The 27,760-nt window shown below is 56.5% G+C and overlaps 3 protein-coding genes and 2 non-coding genes across 8 annotated transcripts; 4 read left to right on the top strand and 1 right to left on the bottom strand.

Annotated features, from left to right (window-relative positions):
* The first annotated feature begins 1,096 nt into the window (after positions 1–1,096).
* LOC125331880 (C-factor-like) lies at positions 1,097–3,456 on the top strand. The gene is made up of 6 exons (XM_048316275.1): positions 1,097–1,274; positions 1,633–1,684; positions 1,889–2,076; positions 2,391–2,549; positions 2,899–3,018; positions 3,236–3,456. The coding sequence occupies exons 1-6, from the start codon at positions 1,128–1,130 to the stop codon at positions 3,347–3,349; spliced, it is 780 nt and encodes a 259-aa protein (XP_048172232.1). The 5' UTR covers positions 1,097–1,127; the 3' UTR covers positions 3,350–3,456.
* A 1,505-nt stretch (positions 3,457–4,961) lies between these two features.
* Positions 4,962–5,033, top strand: TRNAH-GUG. Its single transcript has one exon. It is a non-coding gene; the product is annotated as a tRNA-His (tRNA).
* A 1,910-nt stretch (positions 5,034–6,943) lies between these two features.
* TRNAK-UUU lies at positions 6,944–7,016 on the bottom strand. Its single transcript has one exon. It is a non-coding gene; the product is annotated as a tRNA-Lys (tRNA).
* A 1,450-nt stretch (positions 7,017–8,466) lies between these two features.
* LCAT (lecithin-cholesterol acyltransferase) lies at positions 8,467–14,514 on the top strand. The gene is made up of 6 exons (XM_048316959.1): positions 8,467–8,680; positions 11,117–11,273; positions 11,741–11,856; positions 12,192–12,287; positions 12,375–12,599; positions 13,371–14,514. Exons 1-6 carry the CDS (start codon positions 8,533–8,535, stop codon positions 13,991–13,993), a joined length of 1,365 nt encoding a protein of 454 aa, XP_048172916.1. The 5' UTR covers positions 8,467–8,532; the 3' UTR covers positions 13,994–14,514.
* A 1,541-nt stretch (positions 14,515–16,055) lies between these two features.
* On the top strand, positions 16,056–27,582 carry KIAA0895L (KIAA0895 like). Of its 4 annotated transcripts, none has more exons than XM_048317142.1 (8): positions 16,056–16,471; positions 20,459–20,602; positions 22,509–22,564; positions 22,665–22,746; positions 24,552–24,684; positions 25,083–25,388; positions 26,166–26,263; positions 26,775–27,582. In XM_048317142.1, exons 1-8 carry the CDS (start codon positions 16,064–16,066, stop codon positions 26,937–26,939), a joined length of 1,392 nt encoding a protein of 463 aa, XP_048173099.1. In that variant the 5' UTR covers positions 16,056–16,063; the 3' UTR covers positions 26,940–27,582. The 4 variants fall into 4 exon arrangements, with proteins under 4 accessions (XP_048173099.1, XP_048173098.1, XP_048173097.1 ...); XM_048317141.1 differs by having other exon boundaries at positions 22,446–22,564; XM_048317140.1 differs by having other exon boundaries at positions 22,380–22,564.
* The last annotated feature ends 178 nt before the right edge of the window (positions 27,583–27,760 follow it).

The following is a 27,760-nucleotide window of genomic DNA, read 5'->3' as shown; positions in this document are numbered from 1 at the left end:
CTGGAAGAGGCACAGCCCTGCCAGCACAACCCGGGGAGTGGGTGGGCAGGAGAGGGGACATTTCCCAGCCACAAAGTGGCTGTGGAGGTGGGAAATGGGACTTGGTCCTGGGACAAACCATCAGTATGACCTGCCAGAAGGGCTCAGTCCCGGCTGCTGCTGTCCTGGTCTCTGTGCTTCTGCCTGGGAGAACCAGGCAGGGGTGGGTGGCTGGGGCAGGGGGTGTCCCATGGGCTCCCTCCCCTCCACGGGCACCATGCCTGGCACAGCATCCTCAACACCTCCCCTGGCACCTCACCTTGCTGGCCCGGTACGGGTACATGGGGGCCTCTGGCAGCCCGAGGCACAGCCCAATGGAGCCCAGTTTGCTGGAGACGTTGATGACAGCAGCCCTGCTGCAGCTCAGACCCTCCTTCCCCACGCCCTTCGCCGCCTGCTCCAGGAGTGGCAGAAATTCCTGATGCAAGGACACAGGTGCTGCATTAAGATGTGGCAAGCCTGCAGTTTGTGTCTTGCTGGAGTGCAAGGCCAGCAGCTGGTGATGCGCTGGCCATGCAGGCGCCCGTCCTTCTGCCAGGAGATTGGATCCACTGGGTTTGCCTCCCCCATGGGTGCCGTGTTTCAACTGACAATCAGGGAATGCGCACTGGCTTGCAGGAGGCAAGAGCAAGGCAGAGAGTGTCTGCTCATGGCTCATGTCCTGGCTCAGTGGACCAAGGAAGGGGGATGAGATCAAGCCTGCTCCCAGTGTTGTGTGGGTCTGAGGAGGAAAGCCCTTCTTGTGAAGAAATCAAGCCCGCGTGAGCCATGGAGCTTCCCACATCTCTTCCACATGCTGCTCCCTCCCTTCTCACCCACAAGCTCCTCTCCTGACTTATGGCACCAGGTTTCCCAAGGACAGCACAATTTGCCTGGAAAAGCCAAGTGGTGTTTGCCCTTTGGAGACAAGGACTGGCGCCCAGCTGGGATCTATGTCCTGGAGTTCAAAGAGCTGGAGCAGTTGCTCCTCCTGCAGCCAAGGGTTGGTGTAAACCCTGACTGGGTGGGGTGTTCGTGGAAAACGCTATAAGGAAATATTAGAGAGCTAAGCAAGCAGCAAGAGCTGGAGCACAGAGAGAAGCAGCAACATGGGAGAACTTTGTGTCCACTCTGTTCTGGTGACTGGGGCCAACCGGGGCCTCGGCCTGGGGTTTGTGCAGCATTTCCTGAGGATGCCAAAGCCACCCCAGTGGATCTTTGCGACGTGTCGGGACCCCAAGGGACAGAGAGCGCAGGTGAGGCCGGGCTGGGAGGCAGTGGCTGTGCTGGGGGATGGGAGCACTCGGTGCCAGGGGGAGATTGGAAGAGGGAGGGCACTTGCAAGGGTCTGGAGCTGCAGTCAGGCACCTGTGGCCCAGGGCAGCTGGGCTGGGACAGCATGGGAGCAGCTGTGCATGGGATGTGTGGAGGGAACAGAGGTACTTGGTCATGGAGTGCTCCCCACCCTTTTGGTTCAGGGCAGACGGAACATGCTGCTGGCTCCATGGGAGTGCAGGGATGGAGCCAGAGCAATATGGGCTTTGACTGGGAAAGGCTGAGCCTTTGCACAGCCCCTCCAGCCTCTCCGTGCCTACACAGTGCCCTCTGTTACAGGAGTTACAGAATTTGGCCTCCAAGCACCCCAACGTCATCATCATCCCGCTCGGTAGGTGCCTCGAGGTGGGGATCCTTTGCCCCAGTTCCTCTGGCGGGTGCCCAGGCTGGGCACACCCTGCGAGTCCTGTGCTGGGAGGGAGCTGTGCCAACGGGCTGCTGCCTGTGGGGCCATCGGGCACTGCTGCCTCTGGGGAACAGAGGGGACTCCACCATGGGGACGCGGGCTCTGACCTCCCCTGTGTCGGCTCTGCAGAAGTCACCAACCCCGCCAGCATCAAGGCGGCTGCAGCCAAGGTTGCAGAGCACCTGGGGGGCTCTGGGCTGAACCTCCTCATCAACAACGCTGGAATGGTCAAGCCTAAGACACTTGATTCTGAGACATTGGAGGACATGACCGAGACTTACACCACCAACACGGCTGGACCCCTGCTGATGGGCCAGGTGAGTCCCCAGCACTACAGCACAGCTCCAGAAGGATCCCTTCCCACGTCCACAAGCTGGACATCATAGAGGGTGTGAAGGGCCAGTGGGAGGGGCTTCTGTCACTGCTCTGGAGCCCGATGGACTCTCAGTTGATGAGAAGCTTGTGGAGCCAAGGGCTGGAGCTCAGGAGCTGGAGCTTGGCAGGCTGGGACAGTGGGAAGAGGAGGGAGGATGACCCAGTCCTGGTGTCAGTGTTGCCCACTGTGGAAGGAGCTGCTCCCCTGCCCTGTGCCATGTCCGTGTGTGCTCCTGTCCCCTCTGTCTCCTTGCAGGCGTTCCTGCCCTTGCTGAAGAAGGCTGCCCAGGGGAGCCCGGACTCAGGGCTGAGCTGCAGCAAGGCTGCCATCATCAACATGTCCAGCTATGCAGGCTCCATTGAGGATGTCTATCTATGGGATTTTGGACAAGTTGTCTCATACCGCTGCAGCAAGGTACTGCCACATTGTTCTGGGGGTGAGCCCAGACATTTTTCCCTCCGAAGGATCATGCTGCCTTCCAACCCCCCCTCAGTCTGTGCCCCTCTCTACACTGTGACTGAGCTCCTGTCAGTCCCTGGCTACCTCTCACAGCACAGTTATGTGCCTAGCCCTAGGTCTCCCTCAGAGGGACGTGATGGGATGGGACTAGGCTGGGCATTCACACAGGGATAGCGAGGGAGCATCATGTACCCCAGGGAATGGGTAAAACTGCCCTATCCCTGCCCCAGCTGTGGGGCCTGCACACCTTCCCTTGCAGCCCCCTTTCCCCTCCCACCACCGTCCCCTCCCTGTCTCCTCACAGGCTGCTCTGAACATGCTGAGCAAGTGCCAGTCCCTGGCGTACCGGGAGCACGGCGTCCTCTGCGTCACTCTCCACCCCGGCTGGGTGCAAACCGACATGGGGGGTACAGGATCATATAAGGTAAGAGATCTCCTGTCCATGGTCTAGGAGAACCTCATCATTCAGAATGCAGAGTTTGCTGGTATCTCATGCTGGGCTGGGTGAGAACTCCTGGGCAGATACCCTGGAGGCACAGGAGGGAGGGAGATGAGTGACTGGGAACTCTTCTTGTCCCGAGCAATGATCTGTTTCAGGCCAGACCCTTGAGCGTACAACTGTTTCTCCCTCTGTCTCACAGCCTCCCCTGACAGTGGATGACAGCCTGCAAGGGATGCTGAAGGTGCTGTCCTCCCTCTCTGAGAAGGAGACCGGCACCTTCCTGGACTGGGAAGGGAAGGTTTTGCCCTGGTGAGATGCTGATTCAGGATTCTGACTGTGAGGACCTTTGTTGCTGCACTATGTTGTGCCTGTCCCTGAGTAAATGTGTCCACAAACAATAAATAGCACTGTGTGAGCCTCCTTCCCTTGGTCTATTAACTGTCACTGAGAGAGTCCTCACTGGTGCTTTGAGAGTCCTTCCCAGTTATTTCTGCGTAACATTGAGCTAGGTTGGTCTGAAGACTTGTTCTTATCTAGCTGGGGACCTGGATACCGTCCTGACAGGAATTTGTCCCAGGGCTCATCCCAGAGCTCTCCCTCAGAATGACAGCACCACTGTACAATGACTCAGGCACTCCTCCCAGTGAGTCCTTCCTCATTTGTCAGTTCAAAGTCCAAGCAGAGCATTGCTCATTGTTAGCTCCTCTACGACCTAGGTCAGGAAGACAAAACCTGATGGGATCCTCCTGGCTTGCTTATGCCCTGCTGTGTTCCTCCAGGAGGGATCAAGGTAGTTAAAAACACCCATGAAGACCAGGGCCTCAAATGGGAAATCTGTAAGTGCAGTCTTGAGCCCTCCCAGGGATGGGAACACTATTCTGTGTTCCTGTTAAATCCTGTCTCTACCTCTCTTCTTGGTGGCTGTGCTTCCTGTTCCAAGCTGGTGTGTGGAGGCAGGATAGGCTCTTGGTGTTGTGTGCATTTCCATGGGGCACACGTGGCACTGGAGGCTCCACGATGAGCAGAGATGCCCACAGGTCCTCTGGGACTCACCATGGGGCTGATGGAGTGAGATGAGGGACCTAATGGGCACATGGGGCCTTGGAGTCCCTGGGGACACCAGGGATCCCCCACTGTATATCCCTGGTGCATGGAGGGATGGGGAGGAGGCAGCAGTGGGATGGTACCCAGGGGGTTGTGGGCTGCCCAGGATGTGGAGCAGAGAGCTGTCACCCCCACTGAGTCCTTTCTTCTCCACCAGCACTGAGCCAAACCTGCACCAGAGCCAGGAACAGCAAATGCAGCTCTGGAGTCACCAAAGCACAGTTTTGAAGGCATGAAATTGGGGAGGAAACAGGGAGAGGGATCATGATCAGGCAGGGAGGTGGCAGTGGGACCCTGGGCATGATGGATGACAGGGGCCAGGGACATTCTGGATTACCCAGACCTTCCTGACTGGATCCTTCCCACAGCATCACTCAGCTCCCCGTGGAGATCCTTGTACCATTTGTTGTATTTTTAACTGAATTCCTCCAAATTTGTTGTATCACACACGATGATAAAAAGTTAATTAATTCCTCACCTCTTGTATCACTTCGATTCAGCTGAAATGATTATAACCCTGACTTTGCTGTATTATAGGGTGATGGCCCCACTGCATAAGGCCTCTCAACAGTGCTGTCCTCTGCAGCAGTCTCATTTCCTGGGTGCCATCCCAGCACTGCCAGTATTTTGCACAATTTAGGGCCCCATTCCAGATTCCCGAGGCTCCGAGCGGCAGCATCCATTTGTAGCCTCCTTAATAAAACAGGATTTGATGGCCGGGCTGTGCTGCGTGCCCACGCCGGGGGAGGGGACAGTGCAGGGACTTTCCTCCCCGTGGTCCCAGCATGTGGCAGGACCCAGCAGGTGGCAGGATCTCTTCTGCTGTGATCGTATAGTGGTCAGTACTCTGCGTTGTGGCCGCAGCAACCTCGGTTCGAATCCGAGTCACAGCAACTTTTGTCAAGGGCCGGGAGGGAGGCGGCTGGGGGGGGTTGTTGCCGTGTCCTGGGAGGGGACCACAAGCTTGGGTGGTCCGAGAGTGGCCAGCCTCACACAAATAAAGATTTCCTGACCTGTAGTCACTGTGCAGGGTCTCTGCAGTGAGGCTGAGGTGGCACTTCTGGAGAGCTCTCTAGCTTCTCCATTTTCCAGGCAAACTTGAGAATTTAGAGGAATTTGCCCAGCCTTCCACGTTCCACTTCCTCACCGTTTTGCAGGAAGAGGACCAAAAGATGCAGTGGCTGCTCTGCAGAGTGAGAGGAGGTGGGAGGCAGCAGCTTGCTCAGCTCCTGTCCCCCAGGGCGTGAATGATCTGCCACAGCAGAAGGAAGATCAGCCTGATGAAAGCCCTGCTGCCAGCACTCCCTGCTCCAGGGGAACAGGATTTTGGTTACAGGACCTCCAGGGATGTTTTCACAGCAGAGGCAAAACCCACCCAGAGCTGAGGGATGACCCTGACAAACTGTAGGTCTGAGAACTCGAGGTCTCATGGGCACCAAGAAGCAGGGGGAGATCTCTGGGTGCACCAGGAGATGCTTCAGCCTGGGGAAGCCTCTCAAACTGTTGCCTTTACCCTTCTGGAGCTTTAATGGAGTCACCCTGTTTTCTTGGACTTGGTGCCCTCTCCTGACAGCCGTGCAGAACTCACTCTGGTCGGCAGCTTTCAAAGGAGAAGTTACATAAGGTGTGGCAGAGGCTGGTGGTGAAAAAGGCACCACGCAAGCAGTGGGTCTCAACTCACCACTGTGGGGGCATCTGAAAGCAGCAGAAGGCTGCAGCACTCGGGCAGATGGGTTCAGGCGTCTGCAGGGCTGGTGCTTGGGAAAGGGAGAGGGAGGGGTTCTTTAACTGCACAAAATAAATTTATTTTCTTTTGTATCTTATCCAGAGAAAGAAATGAAGAAAAAGAATCATTGCACATTTACTTTTAGGATTTAGAGTTTATAGGGCACTGCTTGCACGACTTCACACTCCTCCAACATTCCTTTACTGAAAACATATCACTTTACTTAGGGAAAGCTCAAAAAGCATTTTTCCCTTCTAAAGATAATACAGAAGGAAGAGAAGGCAATGGAGAGGTCGCCCATTAGCAGCAGCAGCAGTGCCTGCCCCACTTTTGCCCAGCTGAGCAGCAGAAACACAAGGAAATACATAACTTCTCAATTCCTCTTTTCTTCCCCCCAAAAGTCACTGTAAGGCCACTAAACTTATCTGAAAAATAATTTACTATGCTTGAGCAACTGATGTATGTTCAGGGTGAAAAATGTAAAAAATTTACATAGGATAGGGGATGTTTTTCACCCAAAATTGCTTGATTTTCTGTTAAAAGATTTTCATTTTGCAAAAATATCCTGAAGTGTCAATACACCTACAGTGCAGTCCAGAGCTGGACTGAGACTGTGGTGGCCCCACAAGTCACTGCAGCCTCTGCTCTCACATGAATTGTATTCCCTTAAAATGATGCAGGTCTCTGCTGGGAAACTTCCACTCTTTACCCTCCCAGTGAAAAAGGGTGTCCTGATGTTCAGCTGGAGCCTCCTGTGTTCCAGCGTGTGCCCATGGCCTCTGGTCCTGGCACTGGGCACCGCTGAACAGAGCCTGGCTTCCCTCCCAGGAGAGATGCTCCTGTCCCTTCGGTATCTTCATGGAGGTCATTATGCAGAAAAAACAGCTGCCAGCAGGAACCCAAACTTTGGGAACACTGCTTGAAGTCAGCTGGGGCACCCGAGCATCCTTCACTGCGGGAGGGAGCAGTGGAGACCTCAATCCCCTGCTCCTTCCCTGCCTCAGCTCCCCCGGGAGGGACTGTCCCGGCAGGAAGAGGTGCCGCTCCTGCCCATGGGCTCCTAAAGGATAAAAACACCGCCTGAACAGGGGCTTGAACCCTGGACCCTCAGATTAAAAGTCTGATGCTCTCCCAACTGAGCTATCCAGGCTCACATTTGGCATGTGGGGGGCATGTCTGTGACAGCCGGGGGGACCCCACTTTGCTGCAGCACTGCAGGGACAACGTGGGGACCCATTTCGATGTTTTCCGCTCCCACGCCACCCCAACGAGGCTGCCAGCGCAGGCCAGACTGAACACCCGGGTTCTGGGAATGTCCCCGGGCACTGATCAGGCACAGGGATGCGCCCTGGGAAGATGCCGGCGCCGCAGGGATGCGCAGGCAGGGAGGGGAGCAGGATGCTGCGGGAGCGGCTGTGAAACCTCCGCCGCGCCCAGAGGGAGCCCCCGGGTCCCGCCGGGGAACAGGAGCAGCAGCGGCGGCTGCGGCCCCGCCGGGTCCGTGCTCTGCGCTGCGGCTGCAGCAGCCTCGGCTCGAATCCGAGTGCCAGCGGCGCTTTTGCAGGAGCCGCGTTAAGGAAGGAGGGAGGGAGGGAGGCGGCTGCGGGGAGTTGGGTTGCATAGACCGAACTTGGATGGGCACCTACAGGTGCCACCCCACATATTCTATTGCCCTTCCTCCCCATTCTGCAGGAAGGGGCCCCTCTGCCCCACGGGGAACCCACCCCATCAGCCAACCCACCCACCAGTGCCCTCCAGCCCCACACATCCCTGTCCCACCTCGCACTTCCCTGGGAGGAAGAAGAAATCTTCCCTTCAGCAGAAGAGTGCTATTTTGCCCCATCCCTTGAAGTGTTCAAGGGCGCGTTGGATGGGGCTTGGAGCATCTGGGTCAAGTGGGAGGTGTCCCTGCCTATGGCAGGGGTTTAAAATGAGATGAACTTTAAGGTTCCTTCCAGCCTGAGCATCTCTGGTCCCTGAGGGTCCCCAGTACCCAGTGCAGGCTGGAGCTGCAAGGGCTTCCCCCCCTGGGACTGTCACAGAGGGGGCTTTCCAGGGGATACTGGGAGGATGCTGCATGGGGCAGCCTGGGCAGGGGGTCATGGGGCAGGGGCAGTGCCTAGGGTGGCACTGGGGAATGTGGCACTGCCATGTGGCACAAGGAGCTGCCCAGATATGTCTTTTCCTATCCCAACCCCTCTATCTTCTCCCAGATACCTGGGGTCCACCCAGCCACACTGGCAGCACCAGCATCCCCTGCCAGGGACAGGAGGAGTGGAGAGGGGCTGTATTCACCGAGGCAGGGAGTGAGCAGCCCTGGGGGGTTACCCCTAGAGAACCATGCAGGGGCAAGAACGTGGCAGCCACCTCCCCAGAACACAGCAAAGGGACACCGAGGCACCGGGAAGCTGCTCAACGTGCAGCACCCCTAAGCAGGGCTCTCGGGGCAGAAAGAACCCCTGGGAACCCCCGGACTGGTTTTGACAGGCCATGGCTTGTCCATAAGGCCAGTCCTTCGTCCCTCCCCGTCCCTCCTCCTCCTCATGGCCAGCCCCTTGCAGCTTTCCCCTCCCCTGCAGCCCGGGTGCCTCTTGGCTGAACCTGCGTAAAAATTATAAAAGGCTGTTTGGCTTGGAGCCGCCCGGAGGATCCCGGCCGAGCCTGCCATGGGGAGCAGCGGCGCCGGGCTTGCGTTGCTGACGCTGTCGCTGCTCCTGCAGCCCACGTCCCAGTTCTGGCTCTTCAACGTCCTCTTCCCACCCACCACCACCCCAGAAGCTCCCCCGACCAACAGCACACCGCCCGTGGTACTCGGTAAGGTCGCGCCAGCGTGGGCACCATGCGGGGTACGGGTGGGCACCCTGGCTGCCATACAGCCCCACAAAGCAGATGGTGAGGCTGGGGTGCTGCTCTGCCGGTGACTAAGTGGGTTTTGGCTGCGATGGTTCTTGGCTGGCTGGATTGGAGCCACCAAGTGAGGGTGTCACACGGCTCTCCAGTCCCCTCCCATTCACTGGGATAGGGACACAGGGCTGGCCATGCCCAGGTAGAGTTTTTGGAGCTGAGACAGACTGGACACCCCAGATATGGGTCTCTGATATCTCACACCTGGCTCACAGGGTGTTTTAGGGCTTGTTTGGGTCTGGGGAACTCTGCTGGCAGAGGGACAGGGACTGCAGCACAACCTCTTCTGCCACTTCCCAGAGTGGCTGCCATTGGTGCAGTGGGTGCATCCACCACCTCTCACTTTCCTGAAGCCCACCCCATCCTGTGTCTTCTCCCATTCCCTGGTGATGGCTGGGTCATCCTCTGCTGCTGCAAAAGAGGATCCATCTCACATCCCACCCAATGCCCACTCTGACTGGGGGCAAGGCAGCAGGAAGAGGGGCACAGGGAGGTTAAAGGAGATGTGGAGGCATCATCTCAGGGAGGTGGAAGCAGCCACCACCAGCTGGTGCCTCTGTGCTGCATGGCTCTGCCTTCCTTTGCCCCTGTGCCATCACTGGGCACTTGAGCTCAGCTTTTGCCAGGAAAACTCTGCTGAGAACAGCTGGGGTTTTCCTCCTTTTTCTTGAATCATGAGGCATTTCCCCTTAAAAAAAGAGAAGAGAAAAAGCAGAAGACCCCTCCCTAATGCAATGCCAAGGGCTGACCCTGTAAAATCCCTTCAGGAGTGCAGGCATCCGTGTCCTGGGGCTGGTCAGAAGACCCGGGTCACTGTCACCAGGTGCCTCTTTTCAGGATTACCTGTGATGGTCGGAGCATCTCCTTTTATCCCCAGTAGCAGCCTCAGGCCGTGTCCCACGCCCAGCCAGACCGAGATGCCCCTTGTGCTGCTTGGCTGCCCCTCGTGCCGCTCGACATCCGCAAGTAACCCATCCCCCTGGCCCGGGCGTCCCGGAAACCCCCAGTGCCCTTGGGACCACTGATAACCCCTCTGCCCTCACAGATCTCCCTTAATAATTACCTAATGTCCTCTGGAAGGAGAGGCAGAGCTCAGTGCTGTGTGCCAGGGGCAGGGGTGTGCTGGCTGTGCACCTTCAGAGCTGTCAGAGCCGCTCATGGTCCTGCTCCTCTTGCTGACCAGGGAAGTCCCTTCTGCCCACTCCCTACCAGGGCTCTCCTACACCTGCCTGGTCCACATCCAGGTGCTTTGAAGACAGGATTAGACCCTCCCTGAACACCTGGGGATATGCCATAGTCATGAAAGAGCTGTGAGGCAGGTGGAGGAAGGTAACTGCTCCCTCTCCTTCCCCTCCCGCATGGCACAAGGCATTGACGGTTCACACCAGCCGTGTACTGCACGAAAGTCCTTGGACCGGCTGGGGCCTTGGGATTTGTCACCTGGTGCTCCCATTCCACCAGGTTCAATGTCCCCTGCAGTCATTCACCTCTTGTCCTCACCCTCACAGTCAGTGCTGGCACCAGGAGCTGGCTCCTGGCTCCTGCACACAGCTGGGAAAGCTCTCCATGCTGTCTGATCCCAGCACAGGCACACAGATCAGGGTAGCAGCAGGATGGGTGTCCCATCCCTGCTGGGAGCCACGCTGAAGCTCCCAGAGGCAGACCAAACACCCTAGTGACTGTCACCATCCACTGAGGGAGGCCAGGGCTCACAAATGAACTTGCTCAAAGCTGTGCTGTGTTTCCTGCACACACTATTCCCACGGAATTTCCGCAGAGTACAGTTCCACTCAGCACCAAACCATTTCAGAGGCCTTGTTCAGCCTGTATGGAGGGTTTAAAGTTCAGGAAGCTCTCCCTGGGAGCGCTGCATCCCTGAGCTGCCTGCTACACCAGGAGGAGTTGTCAGGACTGCCTTAGGAATGGGCAGCCCCAAGCAGCACCGACTTCTTCCCCCAGGTCGCAGCAAGGAGAGGAAGGTGGAAACCCATCCAGAGAGGGGAAATAATCTAGGGTACTTTGTGCTGGTGGGGACTCACATGTTTGAGCCAAGGGTGGCAGCTCTGGGGGTCACCCCATGGAAAGGCAGCTCTAGGGGTTCCCAAGGATGAATTTTTAGCATTGTTTTCATGCTTACCCAGCATCTCAGCTCCAAGAACCCTCTCTCCTGTGCAGAGCGGGGTGTTCTCCAGGGATGCTGTTCCAGCAGGTGCCCAACCATCCCCAGCCAGGCAACCCCAGGGGAGCACTGCCTGGGGGCTGGGTAAGTGCCAGGCTGGGCAGCCCCACAGGGTCAGTGGGATGGGGTTTGTAACTGGCTCTGCTCTCCCTCTGCGGTGCCTCCAGTGCCCGGGTGTCTTGGGAACCAGCTGGAAGCAAAGCTGGACAAGCCAGATGTGGTGAACTGGATGTGCTACCGCAAAACAGAGGATTATTTCACCATCTGGCTCAACCTCAACACCTTTCTGCCAGTGGGAGTTGACTGCTGGATCGATAACACCAGGTACCATCCAACCCTACCCTGGGAGCTCCCTGGGGAAATGACCTACCAGGGATCTCCCTCCCCTCTCCTCCCCCTGGCCATGATCTAGCACACATGGAAAAAAATGGGAGGACCATGGGATCGTTTGGGAACACAAGTGACTGGCTAGTGCTCTGAGTGTCTGTCCCTTTCCCATGCCCCTGCCATGTGCTCAAGCCCAGGCAGACCACCCTGAGCACCCACTGGAAATGCTGCCACCCTGTCCAGGGCTGCAGGGTGTGGGGGCTGCGGCAGCTGGTTGTGCCAGAGCCTCCTGTCCTGGGATGCCAGGCGAGCAGCATGGACACTGGCTGCGCTCCAGTGCATCTCACACCCACACAAGGCTTGGCAATGGCCAGGTCCAAGCTGCTACCCAGTGATCTCCACCCCAGCCCCATGTTCCCCGTGGGGACATGGCTCTTCTGCCACCTCCTGTCCTGTCCCCACAGGGTGGTGTACAACCGAACCTCTCGGAAAATGTCCAATGCCCCAGGGGTGCACATCCGCGTGCCTGGCTTTGGCAAGACCTATTCTGTGGAATACTTGGATCAGAGCAAGCTGGCAGGTGAGAGGAGGAGAGGCCAGGGTGTCTGGGAATCCCACATGCTCCCTGCAAATGGGGAGGTGTCCCCATGTGTCCGGCAGGGACTGATTCTGCAGAGAGCTCAGGGCACTGGGAGTGAGGGACATTAGCCTTGGGGACACACTCCCTGCTGGCAGGGACCACCCCATCCTTGACCCCAGTACTCAGTGGGATGCACAGAGTCACTATGTCCGGCTGGAGCCACTGAGCTACAGGGCTTACCAGAGAACATTTTGGCCATGACCAGGACCAGAATGGAAAAAGGTTGACAAGAGAAGACCACAGACCTAATTCCCACTTGTTGCCTCTGCCCACAGGTTACCTGCACACCATGGTGCAGAACCTGGTGAACAATGGCTACGTGAGAGACCAGACGGTTCGGGCAGCCCCCTACGACTGGAGGGTTGGACCCCGTAAGTCTGGGGGTTGTGGCCAGGCCCCCCATGCACAGAGGGAAGCAGGATGGCCCTCATGCCATCATGCTCCCCTCTTGTCCACAGAGGAGCAGCCCGAATACTTCCAGAACCTGAAGGCGCTGATTGAGGAGATGCACGACGAGTACCAGAGACCTGTCTTCCTCATTGCACACAGCATGGGCAACCTGCATGTCCTCTATTTCCTGCTGCAGCAGACCCAAGCCTGGAAAGATCAGTACATTGGGGGGTTCATCTCCCTGGGTGCCCCCTGGGGAGGCACTGTCAAGCCCCTGCGTATCCTGGCATCCGGTGGGTGACTCCTGTGCAGCCACCTCTTTGTTTTCTTTCTGTCCTGCAGAAATGAAAGGGTGGTGGTGGGCAGGGAAAGAGCACAGTGGTGAAAAGAGGTGGGGGACCCAGTTCCTGTTTAGCCTCTTTGCAGCCCAGAAAGCCACAATCACTTGCCTAATGCTGACAGCCCAGAATATCTACATGTCACCAGTTCAAAAACGCATGAGATTAAAAATCATGTGCTTGAAGGTTTTAACATCTGGCCCCTTGCATCACCCTTAAGTCACCTGCTAAAATTTTTCTCTGTTGCCACAAGAGCCAGAGATATTTTTAAGGTTGTCTGAGGTCATTCCATGGACTCAGGACTCCAGACATACCAAAAATGCCAAGGCTTGAAGGTAACATGCAAGTTGGCCGCCCACTATTGGGCTCTGCTCGCTCCTGTCCCTGCAGGCAGGTGTGGAGGTGCCAGGCTTGCAGGGAATGTTCAGGGCTGGGTTGGTCTGTGCCATCACACATCCAGGTTTGTCTCCACTCAGCCCCTCCAAGCAGCTAGAGATGTGAAGAGTTTGGAAGGCTGTTCTGGATATCTGCAGCCAGGGAGGTGAGGAGAGGACGTAAGGTTATGGGCAGGGTAGGGGTAAGGAGGGGAAGAGCTGAGCTGGAGAAGGCCGGGAGACAGTGGTGAGTCACTGTGGGGACGGCTGATCCCAGCCCAGCTTCCCAAAGGCTCCGTCTGTGAGGAGACTTTGTGGTGCTGGTTGTGATGAGCCCTTGTGTGTCCCGCAGGTGACGAACAGGGCATCCCACTCATGTCCAACATCAAACTCCGTGAAGAGCAGCGCATGACCACCACCAGCCCCTGGATGTTCCCCACAACCCTGGCCTGGCCCGAGAGCCATGTCTTCATCTCCACACCCTCCTACAACTACACCTACCGTGACTACCGGCGCTTCTTCACCGACGTCAACCTGGAGGATGGCTGGTACATGTGGGAGGACATGAAGGACTTGCTGAAGGATTTACCCCCTCCTGGGGTGGACACATATTGCCTCTATGGCACGGGCTTCCCCACCGCAGAGACTTACATTTATGATGAGCATTTCCCTTATGAGGACCCCGTGGACATAATTTATGGCGATGGGGACGACAGCGTCAACACACGCAGCTTGGAGCTGTGCAAGCGATGGCGCAACCAGCAAAAGCAGAAGGTGTACGTCCAGGAGCTGCGAGGTGCCCACCACTTCAACATGGTCTTCAGCAACCTGACACTCAGTTATATCAATGAAATCCTGCTAGGGAGCCAAGAGGAGCAGGGGGAGCCAGGGCAGGTGAGATCCAGCCTAAAGGCTGGGAAGTTGGGGAAGATCCTACGTGAACACAAGGTCCTTAAGGAGCCTAAAAAGAACTGAAAGGAGTGAGGGCCAGCTTCCCTCCATGATGGTAGGCACCACAAACTGCCGTGCAGGGGAGCAAAGGACTTGGAGCTGAGTTTGGAAGGAAAGTGAGCAAGACCAAGAGCTCAGGTGGATGGGCTGGCACCCATTTCCACAGTGATTGGTTCTTCTTTTGGGAATGGTGATTTATTTTACTTCAGAGGCTTGTCACTTCCCACTAGTGGGTGGATAATTAACCATGCTGCCAGCTCATTAACATTACACACGTGAATTCCAGCGTACACACAGGCCCTTGTCACTAGCAAGCCATTTTTAGGCACTTTAGAGGCTGTGGACCGGTGGTGCTGTGGCTTCTGCTCACCTGGGACAGAGCAACTCACATAACAAGAGCAAGCTCTGATTTACCAAGTGGTCGCAGAGGTAGCATGGCGGTGGCGCAGTAGGTGTGGCTTACAGAGCAGCGAGCTAGGCTCCTTGGGCAAGACCAACTTGAAATCAGCAGATTTACAAAACAATAAACACACTTTGCTTCTGCATGCTAGGCCTGCCTTGTCCTTCAGAGCTGGGTGGCGAAGCCAGCCATAACCAAAACGTGAGATGCTTGCTGCCTGCAGGCACCCCAGGAGATGGGGCTTTGGGAAAAACCACAGGGCCAATGATGCAGCTGGGGTTGGGGATGCGACCAGGGGGTGCAACATGATGGGGATGACAGTGTGGTTGGGGTTGGTGACATAACCGGGGTTGGTGACATAACCAGGGTTGGTGATGCTACTGGAGCTTGATGATGCAACTGGTGCTGGCAGAGCAACTGGGATGGAAATATAATTGGCCTTGGAAATATAACTGGGACTGGTGACGCAACTGGGGGATGGCGATGCAGCCAAGGCTGGAGATGCAAACAGGGTGGCGATGCAGCCTGCGACTGGCGATGCAGCCAGGGGTGGCAATACAAATGTGGTGACACAGCTGGAGTTGGCCATGCAACCAAGGCAGCAATGCCGCCGGGGCAAGCTGCGCAACCGGGACCGGCTGGGCCTCCGGGCCTGGAGATGCTGCCGGGGCTGGCGGGGCGGGGCGGGGCGGGGCGGGGCGGGGCGGGGCTGGCGGGGCGGGGCGGTGCGGGGCGGTGCGGGGCGGGAGGGTGCGGGGCGGGGCGGTGCGGGGCGGTGCGGGGCGGGGCGGGGCGGGGCGGGGCTGGCGGGGCGGGGCGGGGCGGGGCGGTGCGGGGCGGTGCGGGGCGGTGCGGGGCGGGGCGGGGCGGGGCGGTGCGGGGCGGGGCGGGGCGGGGCGGGGCGGGGCGGGGCGGTGCAGGGCGGGGCGGGGCGGGGCGGGGCGGGGCGGGGCGGTGCAGGGCGGGGCGGGGCGGGGCGGGGCGGGCGGGGCGGGGCGGGGCGGGGCGGTGCGGTGCAGGGCGGGGCGGTGCGGGCGGGGCGGGGCGGGGCGGGGCGGGCGGGGCGGGGCGGGGCGGGGCGGGGCGGGGCGGTGCGGGGCGGGGCGGGGCGGGCGGGGCGGGGCTGGCGGGGCGGGGCGGGGCGGGGCGGTGCGGGGCGGGGCGGGCGGGGCGGGGCGGGGCGGGGCGGGGCGGTGCAGGGCGGGGCGGGGCGGGGCGGGGCGGGCGGGGCGGGGCGGGGCGGGGCGGTGCGGTGCAGGGCGGGGCGGTGCGGGCGGGGCGGGGCGGGGCGGGGCGGGCGGGGCGGGGCGGGGCGGGGCGGGGCGGGGCGGTGCGGGGCGGGGCGGGGCGGGCGGGGCGGGGCTGGCGGGGCGGGGCGGGGCGGGGCGGTGCGGGGCGGGGCGGGCGGGGCGGGGCGGGGCGGGGCGGGGCGGGGCGGGGCGGGGCGGGGCGGGGCGGGGCGGGGCGGGGCGGGGCGGGCGGGGCGGGGCTGGCGGGGCGGGGCGGGGCGGGGCGGGGCGGGGCGGGGCGGGGCTCTCCCGCAGCGCTCCCCTCCCATTGGCCGCGGCGCGCCGAGCGCGGCGCTGATTGGCGGGCGGCGGCGCGTGCTCGGGGCGGCGGGGCGGGGCCGGGCGCGGAGCCGGCGCAGCCCCGGTGCCGCCGCGCTGGAGGCCGCGGCCGCGGGCTCGGGGGCCATGGGCTCGGGGGCCATGGGCTCGGGGGCGGCCGGCGGGCCGGGCCATGGCGCGCCGCTCTGCCCTTGCCCTTCCCCGCCGCCGCCCCCCGCGCCGCGCTGCCCGCGGGGAACCCGCCGCCTCTCGGAAACCGGGGCCGGGACGCGGCGGAGCGAGGGCGCGGCGGGGCGCGGGGGGCTGCGGGCCGCCGCCTCGCTGCCGCACATCGCGCGGGGCCGCGGGGAGGAGGGCGGCGGGCGGCGCAGCCCCTGCCTGCTCGTGGCGCTGCGGCCGCGGAATGTGGAGGCGGAGCGGGAGCGGTTCTTCCGCGCCAGCTTCGCCTACGACCCGCAGTTCGAGTACGCGGAGCCGGTGCCCGCCGCCGTCCTGGACAAGTACGGGGCCGCCTCCGACCGCTTCGTGGCTCAGGTGAGGCGGGGCCGGGTGAGGATGCTCGGCCTGGAAGGAGGAGGAAGAGAAAGGAGGGAGCCCAGCCGGCCCGTGGGCTGGTGCGAGGGTGTGGGTATTCACATGCCAGCGGGATGTGTCCTGGTGGGACTGCTCCGTGGTGGGGCTGGCCAGGAGATGGTGCATGGTCCTAGAATTCTGGAATGGTTTGGGTTAGAAGGGATTTTAAAGACCATCTAATTACCCCACACACCCTGCCGTGGACAGTGACATCTTCCAGTAGATCGGTTGCTCCAAGTCCTATCCAACCTGGTCTTGAGCATTTCCAGGGATGGGACAGCCACAGCTTCTCTGGGCAACCTGTACCAGTGCCTCATCACCCTCACAGGGAAGAATTTCTTCCTAATGTCCAACTTAAACCCACCCTTTGTCAATTTAATGCCATTCCCTCTTATCCATGTGCGTGCTTTCCTTCCCAGCTGCTTCCTGATCCCTCTCCCTTTAACACCTTTTGCATCTTGCCTTCAGCACCCTCACCCTATGATTTCTTAAACCTGTTCTTAGTAACCTCACCTACCTGCAGCAATGGTACATGCTCCGTGGGTGACATGGGTCATGCTGCTGCTGGGTGATGCTGCCAGCATCCATACCCTCTGGCCAGGCTGGATGGAGCTTTGAGCAGCCTGGTCTAGTGGAAGCCGTCCCAGCCCATGGAGGAGGATTGGCACGAAATTATCTTAAATGTCCCTTTCCACCCAAACCAGTCTGTGTTTCTATGATCAAACTGGCTCCTGCTTATGCTGACAGCTGTGCATCGGAGACACCTTGCTGGTATGTTTTTGCACTTGCTGCTGTAGAAATAACTGTGAAGGAGCTGGAGCACATGGGTGACAGCATGGGAAGTGGTCCTTAGTGTGAATGACCTGGCGGTTGAGTCTGGCTTTTTTTTGGGAAGGCCTAAAGGTTGTCCAGTGTGGTAGCATCCTTAAGGCATCAGCAAACATGGTCAGTAATGATATTAATTGGTGTAGACTCCACTTAAGGAGTCTGTATTATTTTGCTTAACTGTTTCCATGGCTTATACCCTACTGAAATGTTTGTGAGTTTCTCTCTGCCATGGGGATGGCACTGAGAAAACAGCTCCTGGTCATTCAACAGGAGGGAAGAGGCAGGAGTGTGCTTTTAGGGTGCTCTGCCCACAAACAAGCCTTTTGTGGATGCAGGAGTAGAGCTGCTCTGTGCCTTCACCTCTTGCTTGGAGCTGGGAGCCTGGCCGTGTCCCAAAACCAGTTTGCACCTGGGAGTGAGCATCCTGCCTCAGGGAAGAGCATCCTTTCTGCCACATAAACAAGTGAGCAGATAAAAACCCCCTCTTATCCTGAATTCAGACTGGCACGCCAGAGTTGTTTCTTTGCACCTCTCAGTCGGGAATTCCTTGTTCAAATAACAACTTCTTCACTGATTTATTTATTGTTCTTTGAATGTTTACTTATTCCCGCATCACTGCCTGTGTCTATGCCTGGATTATTATCCAGATGATTCAGGCCCTTTCTGTAAACAGCTTTCTAAGCAGTTTGTCATTCCTGGTGTGTGCCGTACCTCTGCCCCAGATAAAGTGGTGCCAGCGAGGCTCTTGCAGGGGAGACACTCTGACGCCTGCAGACCTCGCCAGCTTTCGGCATTTCCCTCCTGTGTTTTACTCCCGGAGTCGGGCATTAAATGAGTTGCTCAGAGCTCTTTCACCCTGTGCTTTCTCCTTTGGTGCAGCTGACTTGCAGCAGAGTAAAAGATGGATCATTCCGATTATTTTTCTCTGGGCAGTGCTTTGAGTGAGTGGAACTAAGGGTTTGTAACCACTGTGGATTGTGAAAGCTTTTGCAAGAGATATCAAGTGTTGAGTGTTTCTGCCAATGTTTCTCCAAGTGTTCCGGTGACGGTCCGATGGGACAGCATTCATGGCACTGTTCCTTTGCTCTTACCCTGCAGTAACCTCCTTCCAGTCTCTTTTATTTTGGGAAGCATTTTTCCTTGCCAGCTAACTCTTAGCTCTATAAACTGCTTTTATTTTCAAAGACCTTCATTGATCATAAATAAATGAGACGTTTTGCTAAGTCAGCATCCTTGGACACAAGCAGACAAACCAGCACCAGCTCCCTGCATGTGCTCTGCATGTACTTGGGGGGTTATTTTATTTTTTTAACAGAAAACTTAAATAAACCAGGAGGACTCTTCCAGCCCCGTGGAGGCTCATCATCCTGGAGATCACATCCCTGGTTTGTCATGTGAATTTGAGTGGCACCAGCACAGAGCTGGGGCTGGAGGATTTGTTATCCCACTGCATATGGTGGGTGCATGATTTGGGGATGCTCAGAACATTAAACTTGGAATCTCAGGAATTTTGCTTGCCAGGATGTGCTCTGAGGGTTGGGGAAGAACTCTTTGGTTGTCTTACTCCTGGGCACCAGCTGTGCTGGGTTTCTCTTGGCTCAGTGATTTGAGTCCCCTGGGAGGAGAGAGAGCAAGTGGCTGAGCAGAGGTGGGAGGATGAAAGGTCCTTTTTCTGCCATGGTCAGCTGGAGGTACCTTGCAGTGCTGTAAAAATGAGCCTGATTATTCAGCAAAAAAACCCCAAAAAACCCTACCCCAACCCCCCAGAAAACAAAACAGACAACAGAAAAATTATGCACAGCTTCTCCTGGAAAGGCACCATAAGTGACTTGAGAATAAAAACCAGCTGTGAAAACTGTCCAGGGAAGGAAAATCAGGACCTTCTGCAGGGATGGAGGAGGTTGCTGACCAGATGCAGACCTAAAGCCCCTCTTAGGATCATGAATTGTTTAGATGGGTTAAGACCCTTAAGATCAAGTCCAGCTGTTAATTCAGCACTGCCAATCCCACCACTAAACCGTGTCCCCAAGTGCCACATCTACATATTTTAAATACCTCCAGGGATGGTGACTCCACCACTGCCCTGGGCAGCCCGTTCTAGTGCTTGACAACCCTGTCCATGAAGAAATTTTTCATAATACCCAACTTAAACCTCCCCTGGCACAACTTGAGCCATTTCCTCCTGTCTTACGGGGTGTTGAATGATTTGAGCACCAGTACTGGTGGTGAGCACCCATCTCCTGATCCTGGGTAACTTCAGGGACTAGGGAGGGGCAACAATTGGTCCTGGGCTGGGAAGCTTGGCAGCAACCCAGCCAGGTTTGCAGATGCAGTAAAACTGCTGGAAAACCTCCAGAACTGGTTGAAAGTCATCTGCTTTGGATTATGTACTAATATAATATTAATATTATATTAATATTATACTAATATATTAATATATATTCCAATGATGGGAGAAAGTAATGGCTTGAAAATATCCACAATGGAAACACACCTTTTGGGGAGGAAATGTGCTAATAAATGTTCGTATTTTATAGATGCTCCATAAATGTTAATGTGAATAATGGAGCACGTGATGCTTTTATTAGAAGGCTGCTGGGCGTGCAGCTGGCTGGTGGTGCTGAGACTCTGTTTGAAGCAGCATCACTGCAGAGGGTGATGAATAGCATCACTGCTGAGCTTGGAATTTAGCCCTGGAGTAAGAAACTCTGGGAGTAAAAAGCAAGCTGAGAAGCCAGAGGTCTTTGTGCAAGCACCAGAGTTTGCAAAGAGAACTGAAAGCAGAAAAGATTGAAAATAATCATGGATTTAACCACACCGCGATGATGCAGTTTCACTTCTGCTTTGCCCCATTCCCACAAGAGATGCCTGCAAGGGTGACAAAAAGCAGAAAGAATATGCTGTGGGGTCATGTTGATTGTGTGAAGTGTCCCTCTGTCCTGGTGGCCACCTCCAGCTGGCTCAGTCTCCTTGGTTTTTTAGGTCTTGTAAAACCACATCACATTTTAGAGGCGTTAATCAGGGGTTATCTTCACTAGGTTTGTTGCACGTGGGATTTTAGGGTGTATTTATAAGTGGGGAGGTGTTTGTGCTTATGTTTGTACTTTCTGCGTGCCACAGGCCATCAGGATCATTCGTACTGTCCTGGAGAAGTACGGGACCTATGAGAGCTTTGAGGTCGCCACGGGCGGGAGGCTGCTGAGCAAGTGCCAGATCTGGTCTGTGATCCGAAAGTACATGCAGAAGGAAGGCTGTGTGGGAGAGGTAATCCGTGTCCCTCCTTTATCACTTGTAAAATACAGAAAAATATTTATTTTCTGATAAAAAGGACTCAGATTAAGAAATGTTTTGGTTACAAAGAGGAAGCTTTTCTGCTCTGAGCAGTGGTGTCCTTTCACCTCCAGCTTCACCATACCCTGGCTTTAGGACATGGGTGCTGGTTCCCCACAAACGTCCTGTGATGTTTTCCATGTGTATCTCCCTTCTGTGCTCGAGAGAGAGGGAGGAGCTGCTGCTTGACTGTGTGGCCATGCCAGGAGCCTTTTGCCATGTGCATGAGGCATCAATTACTGTCAGGAAATCATCTCTTGCTGTTGGCAGTGGGAGGGCAGACTTCTCCAACAGCTGCCTTAACCCACATGTCCTAAAGCAAAGCCAGGGGAAGAGATTTCCTGCTGCCCTGCGAGGTGTGCTGCGTTATGGTGCTTTGAAACCCCAGGCTCGGGTTTTAAGGCTGGGAAATACGTGGTTAAGATACAACAGTAGCCATTTGGGATGGAGCCAGGGGAGAAGTTCAGCATCTCTTAACCTGGTTTCTCTGCACCCCACACAGCATCCAGCATGGGACATCCCACAGCTGCCGTTAAGGAGCTTTTTTTTCCCCTTATGCCAGCAAGGTGTAGGCAAAACACTTCCACTGTCCTGGGTTCAAGGTCTGAGAAGGATTTCTGGACCTGGCTTTGCGTGGGTTGGCTTGCATGGCTTCCTGGGGCTGTTGGCTGCAGGGGAGGGACTGTGCAGTGCTGGCTGGGGTGGGGCTGCTTGGCCAGACTCTATTTCCTACCTCTGATTTTTCACCTCTGTCTCCAAAGAGGGTTATGATGAGCATTTCTCCAAAGCATCACCTCGCCCAGTGGTACCCAGTGCATTCCATGCATGCAAAAGCAGGAATGAGTGGTCCCCTGAGGTCCCTCCTGCCCAAGGACGTTCCTCCTCAAGCACCCTTGGTTTGCCCTGATGCCTCGTGAGGGTGTTCCTCGGATGTGGATTTGGCACCTTGGTCCTCCTAAGCCTTTGCTTGGGACAGAAAGGATTTCTGCAGATGTTTCCCTATAATTCATCTGCCTTTGAGTGCCCAGAGCCAGTTCCAATACCCAGCCAAGCAGCTGCCAGTCTTACAGACCTGCACTTATAACTTGATAGTTGAGCTCTCTCTCTCAGGTTTATTAATTGATTAAGTTCAGCTATTCTCTTCTTCATTAATTGAGCTCTGGCTAGGCAGAAAGCCATCGATTTTCTTACATATTAGTGTACAACTGGCATCCTTCCAGCCCTGTGTAATTGTCTCTGTGTTCAGAGCTATTAGGGGTTGGACTCAATGAACCTCGTGGGTCCCTTCCAACTCAGGACATTCTGTGATTCAAGGCAATGCAGGGTTCAGTCACTGTTTGCACATCAGTGTGGCTGTTTTATCTGGGACTTTTGATAAGTGCTCTTAAAACAATGAAAGCATTGGTTTGTTCCTTTCTATCCATTGGAAATTTTGCTGGATGTGTCTGGGGTAGGGAAGAGAGAAGGGTTTCACCTGCCCTTGATACAGCGATGTTGGCAGAGCTTGCTCCCTGTACAAGACCAACACTTGTTGAAACTTCTGCATCACTGATAATCTCACACCCTGTCGGGGAACTGGGTGGTTTCAGGCGTGTATTTCCCTCCCTGCACCTGTATCTCTGATTCCTGACTTTCACCATCTGTGCCCTGTCTGTTCTGCCGTGCCCTTTGCTTCCCTGATATGCACTAATCGTGATGGCTTGCTTAAAAGAGAAGAAACTCGTGTGGGGATAGCAGTAGCCCAGAGCACGAGCAGCTGGTGCGTCCCTGCCCACAGGCAGTCCTGGCAGGCAGCGTGGCCAGGCTGGTGGCAGCCACTGCAGCTGCCCTTTGTCCCCAGCACCGATCGGCGAAGGCAGGATCCCGCTTCCAGCACCGCAGGCAGCGCGCTCCTGGGTAAGTGTTCATGCTGAAATTAACTTTGTGCCCTCAAAAGCTGCTTTGTCGGGGTCCAAGCTGCAGATCCTGAAGCTCTTCTGCTTTTCTTCTGACTCAGGACAGACGTGATGCTGCTGGAGGTTTCCATATGCATTTCAGTGGGCTCACAGCTTGCAGCAGAGAAACATCTGGCCCCACTGGTAAGTGCTGCATGGCAATCCCTGGGGTTGTGGAGTGTTGTCAGCCTAAACAGTGTCTCCTGGGATCCCATCAGTGGTGTCCCTCTACCTCTGAGCTGCTTGCTCAGTGTCAGAGGTCCTGAGCAGTGCCGGGTTGCTGGGGAGAGACAGGAACCTACACCCCGGTGCCATGGGGACCACCAGAAGCCTTCCCTTGGTTCCTTGGGATGAGCTCTTTCTCCATCAGTGCATTCACAAAAGCTGAGCAGAAGCATGGACCACAAGGATGCACTGGGGATGCTGCTCAGAATGAGAGAGCTCACAGACTGAGAGATGCTGCTGCTCCAGAAGAAGGATTTTGGCTGGAGTTGCAGCCCTGGTTGTATCTGCAAAGCTGGAGGGTCCCTAAACAAGGCTAGTGGTGCTGCTCAGCAGGATGGGCTGTTGCAGCAGGAGAAGGGCTGCAGTGGGCAGTGTAAGAAGCTGTGGTCTCTGGCAATGCCCAGAGTCCCTTTCCATTGCTCCTGGATGGCTGGTTCTACACAAGGAGTCAGAGGTGAACTGGCAGCTCTCTTCTCAGCATTGGAGGGATTCCATTCCACGCTGGTGTATTTTAACACAGGTAAGCAGTTGCACTGTAAGTATTTTATGCTGTTTGTTTGCTCAGCGGTGGACTCTGTTAGGTTGCACTTTTGGCTTTCATAATTAATAATAATAACAATGATAATAATAATAATAAATCTGAATTAAAGCAAACCAATTCAGTCTCCTCTCTTTTTTTTTAATAAGAGAAGAATTGTCATGTAGTAACATGTGCATGTGTTTTCATCCTGAAGAGTGTCAGCTGTGAAATGATAGATGGTTTGTGGAGTTAATAAGTATGTAGGGGATTTTGATTGCTATCCTGAGGTTTGCCACTGCCAAACCTCTGATGCAAGAGTTCCCAGGGACCATCTCCTTTGGTGATGCTGCTGCTTTGAGTTGCTGCAGATCTGAAGTTAGGTAGTCAGAAAGTGCTGTTTGGCTGGCACATTAACTCATGGAGGGCAGCTCTCTTGGCTCCAGCACCTGTGATAGCCAGGTTTCTCAAAATACCAGTTTTGCCTGTATAAAGATGCTGAGTAGTCCTGCACATGTAGTGCCCATCCCTGCTGTGAATTGTGGCCAGCACACATGGTTCCTCCTGTGAGGGTGGACTGGCATGGACTCATCCTCACTGTTCATGTCTTGAAGCCTCAAATGGGAGAATCTGTGGAGGAGTCCATGAAAATGGAGCCAGAGCTTTGGATCCTTCAGGAGATGTTTCTTGGGGGATGCAGAGCCATTACAAAGCAGGTGCTGTTGGGTGTTCAGAGTGGGATTGTTTTGATGGCCAGAGTTGCTGCCCCATCCCATTGCCAGTGGGGATGCAGAAGGGGGACCAGGCAGGTCTCCAGAGGATGTCCATCCTGTGTAGCCACAAAAGTGTGGGGAGCCCCTGGGAACAAGCCGGGGAGGGTGATGCTGGAGCCAGAGGGATGCTGGAGGAGGCTGCCTGCTCCCCCACAGTGCCTGGTCAGCTTTGTTGGCTGTAAAGAGATTAAAGGAGCTACTTCATCCCTGCATGAGATCATCTCTCTCCTCTCATTATCCCCCCCACCCCCAATGGCTCTTCCTGTCTGCTATTCCTCTGGGGAGCTGCAGCACAATCCAGTGATGGTGCAGCAGTGCCAAATGGTGCCATCCGTGGTGTCAGTGGGTTTTTCTGACCATCTGCCACCATCTCAGCCTCTGCTGAGAGCCAGGACCCTGCTGATAGCCATTGCCTCCTCCTCCTTCTTCTGCAGGTGGTGGTGCAGCTCACCGATGACCTCCTGTCCCAAGCAGTGATGATGGTGGAGGACAGCCGGCCCACGCTGGCCATCAACCTGGCCGGAGCCCGGCAGCACTGGCTGGAGGGGATGCTGCGCCACGAGATAGGTCAGTGGGGGGTGGCTGTGGGTGGGGGGCAGAGTGGGGAGATGCTGTGAGCATCATTGGGGTAACGCCCTGGGGCAAGGCAGTACCCACAGGTCCTGCAAGGAGGGATCCTCAAGGGTGACTCCTGGGCAGGTTTTGGAAGGGGTTGAGGCCACCTGGATCCCTCACTGCGTGCAAAGCAGGGGTGTTGGGCACCCGCCTGTTTATCTGTGTTCTGGCCTCCCCTTGGGCACTGGAGCAAACAGATGTCCCATGCCATCATCACCAGCCGAGACTGGAGCAGGCACTGATGGGTGCTGGGATTTGGCCCCAACCCCAGCGACTTGGGATGGGTAGGGTGGGAGTCGGGCTCTCTGGAGCTGTGGCTGATGGCACTCACTCCTGTCCCCCCTCCGCAGGCACCCACTACATCCGGGGAGTCAACAACACCCGCCAGCCCTGGCACAGCTCCGAGGGCCGCAAGCAATACAGCTTGAAGCCTGCCAACCCCACGGAGGAAGGCTTGGCCAGCCTGCACAGTGTCCTGTTCCGCAAGCAGCCCTTCCTGTGGCGGGCAGCCCTGCTCTACTACACCATCGAGCGGGCCAGCCGCCTCTCCTTCTCCGCCCTCTTCCAGGACCTGGAGCAGTATGTGCAGGATGCTGGTGTCCGGTGGGAGTACTGTGTGCGGGCAAAGCGGGGCCAGACGGACACCTCACAGCCAGGTACCACTTGGCGGGTGTGAATTGAGTTTTGGGAGGAATTTTATTTATTTATTTTCTTTGTCTGTTTTTTAAGAAAAAACAGAGGGTGGGTATGTTCTGCTACTGTGTGGGTTGAGCATCACCAGTCCTGTAGGTTGTGAGTTGGCACAGGCAGACAGAACAGGCACAAACTTATGGCTAGAACACAAAGAGTAAATTTGTTTTCATTACCTTGCTAATCGGGGGAACCCCAGAGCAACACCCAACACCTGGGCAGAGGAACACAAGATCAGAGGATCACTATCCTGCTGTTCACAGGCTTATCAAGAGTTCCACCCAGGTGCAAGGTCACTTGAGCAATTTACAATCCTCCAGATCAGTGTTTTGCTTTTAACCCTTTCCTCCCAACACAGCCACAGCAGCCAGTCCCTGCATCCCTCCCCATCCCCAGCACCACTCTCCCTGTCCCATGGGAGCGACTCACACAAGCTCTTGGGGAAGCAGCAGGCAAAGGAGAGGAAAAATGAGCGTTACTGTGGATACATCTGGATGCTTGCAGTGGTTTACCCTTAAAAAAGATACTTGGGAAGAAGCGTGAGAGTAATCCAGTGGGGTTGGTGGCTCTCACTGCACCCAGCTGCCTCCCCAGCGCTCATCCCTTGGGACCCAGCAGTCCTGAGCCCTGGCACGCTTGTGGTCAGTGCCCTCATTCTGGTTATTGTGGTCAGCAAACGTTCAGGCAAGTGGAGGGCCGTGGGAAGCCAGGAGCCCTCTCCCAGGCATTTTCTGCTGTTCCAGGCTGTTTCAGTAAGGACCAGGTGTACCTGGATGGGATTCTCCGCATCCTGCGCCATCGGCAGACCATTGACTTCCCACTGCTGGCTGCACTTGGAAAGGTAACAGCCAGGGTGAGGGTGGGCAGGGAGTGGCTGATCTCACCATCCCATCCCAAAGCTCACTCGGGCTCCCTCGATCTCATGGCTTCCCAAAAACCAGCCCTCACCTGGCACCCCTTCAGCTTTTTGCCTTTCCCTGGGCTTATGGGTCTCTGTGTAGCAGGGAAAGGCTGTGCTGGGCAGGATGCAAGGAAGGACAGGACAATCCATAATCCTCTGTAGGAGACCTTTGGGAAGAGGCTTAACCCAGCAGGTTAAGCCTTTCTGGCCCTTGGCCACAGCAGTCCTGCTGTCACCTGTCCTTGCAGTGACCGAAAATTACCAAACCCACAAATCCTTGCAAATCCCACACTCCCAGCAGCTCTTCCACTGCCTCCCCACAGCCAGAGGGATGTTTGGGCAGTTGGGGGGGGGTGAGCCAGGGGGGCTGCAAGGGGACCAGATGCCCCCCATGGCACCTGCCAGGGTTTAGGAGGGAGGGGACTGACCCCATCTCCGTGCTTCCCGCCAGGTCTCCTATGAAGATGTGAATCGACTGAAGAAATTTGGGGTCCTGGAGAAGGCCCGCATCCCCCATTTCATGCAGGATCTGGAGCGGTACATGAAGCAGCTGGATCACATTGTCACCACCAATGGCCTGAATGAGGAGGAGCTGGAGCAGCTGCTGCCTGACTGAGGGGCACCTCCCCCAAACCAGCACCCCAAGGGTGTAACTGGTGCTGTTTATTGGGTATTTATTGGGGCTGGAGCAGAGGGCAGAGCCCGAGGCGGGCGCAGTGCATGTACCGCTGTCTAGGGTAGCGCGGCCGAGGGCCCGTGTGGTTGTGTTGATGTGTCCCCTACATCGTCCCTGTGTATTTTGGGGACGGCTGTGTGGCTCCACGTGGCTTTGGGGAGCCAGAGAAGAGGGTTCAGGGGGAGCGAGGGCGGAGCTGGGGCAATGTGCTGGTCCCCAAGTGCAGAAGGCTGTGCTGGGGGAGTTGCAATGGGGGCACTTCCATAGGGTACTGGGAGTGCTCCCATCACTGCGCAGGCACCTAACCTGGGGCCAGCAGGCGGGGCTGGGGGCTCTGGGCTGTGCCTGGCAGGGAATAAGGGCTGGACTGCACCCACAGATTGCCCCAAGGATGCCTTTTCTGCTCCCTGCCCCTTCCCTCATGTCCCCGACCAGCAGCAGGAAGGACTTTAATCCCCCATTACCAACCTCCACCCAGCTCTGCACCCCAACTACAGCCACCCTGCGTGGCTTTGAGGACTCAGGGTGGGGATTGGGCTTGATGTTAGGAAAAAGTGTGTAATAAAGGTGACATAATGGAAAAGACGTGTGGGCAAAAGGTTGTGGATAGCATCAGAAACCAGCCTGGCACCACTGTGAACACCCACTGTGCCTCTTGCTGGCACAGGCAAAGCTGCGTGGTCTGAGCTGGTGCGTCAGGGGCTGGAAGGAGTCATGGAGTGTGACAAACAACATACTGGGCAGGGACATCAGTAAATCAA

The sequence above is a fragment of the Corvus hawaiiensis genome, chromosome 12 (genome assembly GCF_020740725.1).
Source record: "Corvus hawaiiensis isolate bCorHaw1 chromosome 12, bCorHaw1.pri.cur, whole genome shotgun sequence".
In the NCBI taxonomy this organism is placed as follows: Eukaryota; Metazoa; Chordata; class Aves; order Passeriformes; family Corvidae; genus Corvus; species Corvus hawaiiensis.
Note: the sequence above shows the minus strand (reverse complement) of the source record. Positions and strands in the feature narration are given on the sequence as shown.